The sequence below is a fragment of the Cibotium barometz genome, chromosome 38 (assembly GCF_041138505.1).
Source record: "Cibotium barometz isolate CiBa-2024 chromosome 38, ASM4113850v1, whole genome shotgun sequence".
NCBI lineage: Eukaryota > Viridiplantae > Streptophyta > Polypodiopsida > Cyatheales > Cibotiaceae > Cibotium > Cibotium barometz.
This window is the reverse complement of record NC_141083.1, coordinates 4,771,477-4,777,333: the sequence shown is the minus strand read 5'-3', so window position 1 is coordinate 4,777,333 and position 5,857 is coordinate 4,771,477. Positions and strand designations below refer to the sequence as shown.

General features: G+C 41.0%; 1 protein-coding gene across 1 annotated transcript; it reads right to left on the bottom strand.

Annotated features, from left to right (window-relative positions):
- Positions 1–355: 355 nt before the first annotated feature.
- LOC147616266 (protein trichome birefringence-like 23) lies at positions 356–3,100 on the bottom strand. The gene is made up of 3 exons (XM_086777282.1): positions 1,951–3,100; positions 1,429–1,706; positions 356–1,255 (listed from the first exon to the last, which is right to left on the bottom strand). The coding sequence occupies exons 1-3, from the start codon at positions 2,459–2,461 to the stop codon at positions 503–505; spliced, it is 1,542 nt and encodes a 513-aa protein (XP_086633408.1). The 5' UTR covers positions 2,462–3,100; the 3' UTR covers positions 356–502.
- Between the last annotated feature and the right edge of the window lie 2,757 nt (positions 3,101–5,857).

The following is a 5,857-nucleotide window of genomic DNA, read 5'->3' as shown; positions in this document are numbered from 1 at the left end:
TATTCAAGTCTTAAGCAGAATGTGACCTAGACCTTTATCTTCAACTATAGTTGTGGAAAAACTGCACGAGAGGAAGAAAGCAACTAAAACCAATCATTTTAGTGGTATTTACACCCGTGCTATTTACAAATTGTATTTCAAGTCTTAAGCAGAATGTGACCTAGACCTTTATCTTCAACTATAGTTGGGGAAAAACTGCATGATAGGAAGAAAGCAACTAAAACGAATCATTTTAGTGGTATTTACACCCGTGCTATTATCCGGAATGATGCAGGTTTATACCTCTCCCAGATATGAAATAATGCCCAGCTCCACTTCTGTGGGTTAGTATTTACCACGTCCGTCTTTCCTTGCATAAAAACAAAAATTAGGAAACTTTATTTAAAAAATCAGCCATACAATCGAGACTTACTATTCAAGCACTGGTTTTGCCCCCACTGACACTTGTAAGAAGAGCAGTCAAAAAGGCTCAACACATCCCCGTCTCAACCTTGGAGACCCCCTAACTATGTCTCAACATCTCCAAAAGCATGGAACTCCAAGTGTCAATCGCCCCAGGTAAACACCAATGCAAACAGTCCTGTGGCAAGTCATCTGGTGATGATTGAACGCTTCTATAAGGTCCCGGGTGACCATCTGGTCTTACAACGGAAGCATGTATAGTATCAGCAATCTTGAATCTGGAACTCATACCACTACCCAATTGCAGTGTTCTTCCAAACTCCTCTAACTGTATCTTGTACATCTCTGCTGTGACTCCTCCTAACGTGGCATTGTGAGATGGTGTCGTTCGCATACAGTTGCCTCCATTGTGCCACTGACCATTCTCAAAATGATCTGGGGTGAATGTTCGGAAGAACACTAAACCTGGATAGTTAGAGGATACCAGAAAGTCAAACGCAGTCCTCAATGCAGTCCGGAAGCCAAAATAGAATCCCAGCTGCGTAAGGTTTGTTCCTGGACAGTAATGGCATCCAATAACTTCGTTGTTCATGAAGTAGATAGAAGATTTCAAGAACCAATGACCTGATGAGAGTACCACATAGTCATATTCCGAAATAGAGGACGCCCAACTTTCATCTACATTATCCAAGTGCATCTTTTCAGTGCCTGCAGAAAACCCCTGGACCTCATCTTCTGTCCATTGGACCAGAAAGGGGGACCAAAAGACTGCTAGCGTGAAGTTATACGATGGAAAGAACCAACGTACAAACAGGTCTTTTTCATCTCTGTAAAGATTTTCTGGAACTTCAACCTGCATTCCACACAACTGAAACTGAGGTCCAGAAATATAAGCACAAACTGTCAGCAACCAAGACACATCTCTTATTTAGAAGACAACTGATCAAGGAGCAGTTTTTTTCTAGTCAGTAGAATGAAACATAGCATCACCACAAGGCCATATGCCTATAGAGAAGTTTTTCATACCTGAGCAAGAAAGCATAAAAATGACTGGAAGTGATTGCGAGATATGGAGTCTCCAACAAATGCCCATGCTTTGTTGTGGACCAACTTCAGAAACTTCTTTGCATCAAAAAGTGGTAACTCACAGTCATGAGGTTTCCACCTCCACTGTAAGTAATGAAGATCCGGGCGACCATTCTTCAAGCAATTCTGATGCCCTTGAATGAACTCGCAAGTCTCATTGGTGTACGCGGGCTTTGAGTGGTGAGGTATCCACTTCCCCTTCCAAATATTACAACCACCTGCAATACCAACATGCCATGTCATATGCTTCAAGAACCATGGCATCTAGCACTGCAGACCGTTGTCCGTATGCATGATCAAAGAAATATACTCTTTACAATCGGCTCTAGACCATAAAAAAGTGAAGATAGCCAAAAACAGGCAAAAGAAATGGATAATCACAACAAGAAGCCGAACCATAGCCAAAACAAACATGAAAAGAGAAATAAATAAATCGAAGTTCAGGACAGTGGCTTTCCTTACCAACAGAGAGATCGATTTGCTGTATGGGATTGCGGTCATTGTGCTTCTGCTTCTGCTGTTGCTCCTCCTGCTGCTTCAGGTCGTCTTGCTTCTGCTTCTGCTGTTGCTCCTCCTGCTGCTTCAGGTCGTCTTGCTTCTGCTTCTTCTGTTGCTCTTTCTGCTGCTTGAGGTCATCTTGCTGCTGCTGCTCCTGCTGCTGCTGCAGCTGCTTATTGTCATTTGCAGAAGGAGATGTGTCGATCTCTTGCTTATTGTAATCATCTGTATGAGAAGGGAATGAGTTGAGCCCCGTACCGGCTCGAGGGGCCGCTGTGTATTCTGCTGTGGGCAGGATTGTGATATGCCAGATGTAGATCCGAGCCAAGACGAAAGGCAGAAGGACCATCACCAGCAGAAGAAGGAAAACCGCCCTTTGAGTCAAAAGCTTACTGTTTTCAAGCTCCGATGGTGACCTACTTTCCTGCCCTACGGGAGCATAGTTACCCCCATTCTTGCTGTGAGCAGCCAACATTGTCTGATGCTTTAAGTTGCCTCGGAATCTGTCAAAACAATGAACAGCAGGAGATGGAACTCTAGTCGTGCTTCCAAGGACCTTGCAACCTGGAAAATCTTCACAGATGTGTCATCAAGCAAACCCTCTGCTGAAGCTCGTCTCTACGAAAGATACAGAGGAGGAATTTCTCGAATCCTAGGGTTCAGAGAACATTTTCTATTGAGGAAAAACCCTAGCAGTGCTCTGCGTATCTCTCTCTGTGGCAAACCCTGGCAGTGCTCTGTCTATCTCTCTCTCTCTCTCTGTGGCAACCATAGCACTGCGTACAAAAGAGCATCTCTCTCTCTGTCTCTCTCTCTCTCAAAGAAGTTTTCCACTCTCTTGAACTTGTTGTCTGCAGTTCTCGCAACAAGATGATTGAACTGCAGTTGGAGATTCCACGGTTCGGACAGAATGCAGACTAGCTGAATTTGAAATGGGATCGGCATGACGATGGTGACTATATGAACGATCCTACACCAGGAAGAGGAGTAGGGAAGAGAGAGAGAGAGAGAGGGAGAGGGAGAGAGGGCAGAGGCAGGTAGAAGGTCAAGAACGTGAGGGCGAGTGGCGAACAAACGCTAACAGTGGCGTTGGATCTACCCGAGCAAATGGATTGCTTCAAATATATATAATATATCTGTTTTATATTCGCCCCAAAAACAAATTCGAACCATTTGAAGTTTATATATATGTTTTATATTCGCCCCAAAAACAAATTCGAACCATTTGCCCAAGAAAATATGCATTTTAGATGGGTATTTCTCGCCAATTTCCAAATGCAACCCACCAGGCAAAATGTTTTTCAAAATAAAACATTTTTCATTCCCTTCTTTTTTATTCATGTGTGGTGCATGAGAAAGAGATATTTTCCTATTAATTAATGGCGATGGAGGAAAAGTGACCTTAGCATATCAAAGGTTTTTTCCTATTAAGTAGGAGTGGAAAAGGGACCTTAGCCTATCAAGAACGAAATAAAAAAATGAAGTCCTACATTAGTTCCACTTTTCATATTGAAAAAACAAGACTTGCTGTAGACATGTGAACTTCTTCAAGTCAATGTTTGGGAAAGGTGTGCCCCTAGATTGTCAAGAAAAGGAATTAAACTAGTTGAAAAAAATGCAAAAATAATGTACATTTTTCAAAAAGTATGGCTATTTTTCGGCTTGGTGAAACATGAAGAGGAAGTATGTATCCCAAAAAAAAGGTTTCTCAAACATTCCTTAAAATCCACCATTCTTCTTTGCTAAAAATCCACCATTTAATAAAAAATCCACCATTCAATGAAACTTTTTCTTTGCTAAAACTGTGTTAGAATTTGACCTTGCCTTTATTTGAAGAGATTGAACTTGTACTACATATTTAGTCTTGAGGTGGTCACTCTTCAGAAATGTATGATATCATGTGAGTTAACCCGCCAACGAGATATTTTTAAATCATGTCCTGTATAGTGTATACAAAGGGGTATAGTTATAGGTTTCCTTTGTAGTATTTATACATTAGTCTCAACTTGCTATATAACTTTCATTGTTTTTAGACATCAAAATTTAGTTTACCTTCAAGGATTTCATTCATTATGTTTGGTTGAAGAAAATATTTCTTTAAGCACCCAATGGTAGCGGGCAAAGCTTAATCGAGTAGAAAGTAGGCTTGGCAAGCTACATATTTCACGTAATGAGAAGAAATGAGACACCCTCTAGGGTACAAGGGGGCTAAAAAGGGAAGGCACAACACGTCCACTTTAGGGACTTTAGGGCCTCCTCTCAACCTCTTCCCTGCTTCCTCCATAAGAAGAGGTTGCAACAACAAGTTCTCATCCCTATTAGAAGGGAAGTTCGAGAAAGGTTTGAAATAGAGTGTGACAAGGCGATGAGTATACGACCAAGTGCTAAGTGAGAATTGGTCAAAAATCAAATTTGTTTTGGAAAGAGTGTGAAGCCAAATTTGATGAGAATTGCAAACTTCAAGTGAAGAAAAAGCCTTGCCAAAAGTAGTTGTCGTGCATAGTCCACCACATGGCTACAGAGACGACGTGAGGAATATCCTTTGCTTGCCCCCATAATACTTTCATTCCCTTCCACGGCCTCTCCTATGAAATGTATAGTGCATCTTCCAAGAAAACAAAAACAAATGGGGAGATAGTGCATCTTCCAAGAACCTACCAAATCTACCCCTTCCTCCAATTAATGGGCAAGGGCTCTTACCCCATGATAGAAGTGCAGCATTTCTTTGCAAAGTTGGGTGGGACACGCAGGAGGGTGGGTACGGTTGGAGGGGGCTTCACTTTAAAATATGTAAGTATATCATGTGTGTTCAACAAAAGGATATGTAAGTATATCATGTGTTCAACAAAAAGGAGTTTTTTCATTCACATTTTTTGGGTAAATTTAGAGAAATATATTTACATGAGAGATTTTTTAAGATAAAAATTAATATATAAAAAGGTGTAAGAGGATACAACATGTGGGTGTATACAAGAGAACACTCACCAAGAAGTAGGATCTTTCACAACACAAAACTTTAAAACTCAATTTACACAATAATAGAGATAGAGAAAAATATTGTATTGCTAAAGTGATACAATAGATAGCAAATCCCCACACTTGTGTGTTCCTATGAAGGGAGCTTCGATAGTTGATCTAGAACTGCTAAGATGGAGGTTGTTTGCTAGCAAAAGCTAGGGAGTAAACTCACAACGATGTGCCTGATGTGCACTGTGTGGAGAAGGGACTAGATGTGTATCTTTATAGGCATGTATACATGGGGCCATGACATGACTACGTAGGTCCATGGTTGTAGTCGATGCCACCATCCGCGGCGTAGACTCGTCCCATACAAATAAACTAGGAACTTCTCAACAATCACCCCACCTCCCACACGACCATCCGAGTTCATCTTATGCCCTATTCGATCCTCACAATGTCACGACATGGTGTCCAAGAGTAAGTTCTACCTACTCCATGTGTCGAGCATTATGAGATAATGGTCTAGTATAGCGAATTCCTAAATCTTTTGTCTATATAGTAGTACCCACCTATTTCTATAGTGCTTGAAAATCAGTTATCACATAGATGAAATTCCTTGTATTAAGTGGTGTTCTATGATAGAGCTTCTAAGCTCAAGCTAAGCTCCAACCTTTACACAAAGGACACAAACCAAAAATTTAAAAATTAACATGTAAATATGTGTGCATGTTTACATACATGTTTATGTGTGTGTATGTGTCTAAGAGAGAGAGAGAGAGAGAGAGAGAGAGAGAGAGAGACCATGTGTGCACACACACATACACATTTGTGAGCATATTGCTCAACAAATTATCTCTACGAGCAGACGATTCTCCATATCATAAGTATCCTAATAGTATCATCGAGTATG

Bases quoted from the DNA above. Each gene is read 5' to 3' on its own strand.
- LOC147616266 (XM_086777282.1), bottom strand. From the start codon at position 2,461: ATGTTGGCTGCTCACAGCAAGAATGGGGGTAACTATGCTCCCGTAGGG. The intron at 1,707-1,950 runs GTAAGGAAAGCC...TTGGTATTGCAG, and splicing joins GCAAATCGATCTCTCTGTTG to GTGGTTGTAATATTTGGAAG. The intron at 1,256-1,428 runs GTATGAAAAACT...TGTGGAATGCAG, and splicing joins TTTTATGCTTTCTTGCTCAG to GTTGAAGTTCCAGAAAATCT.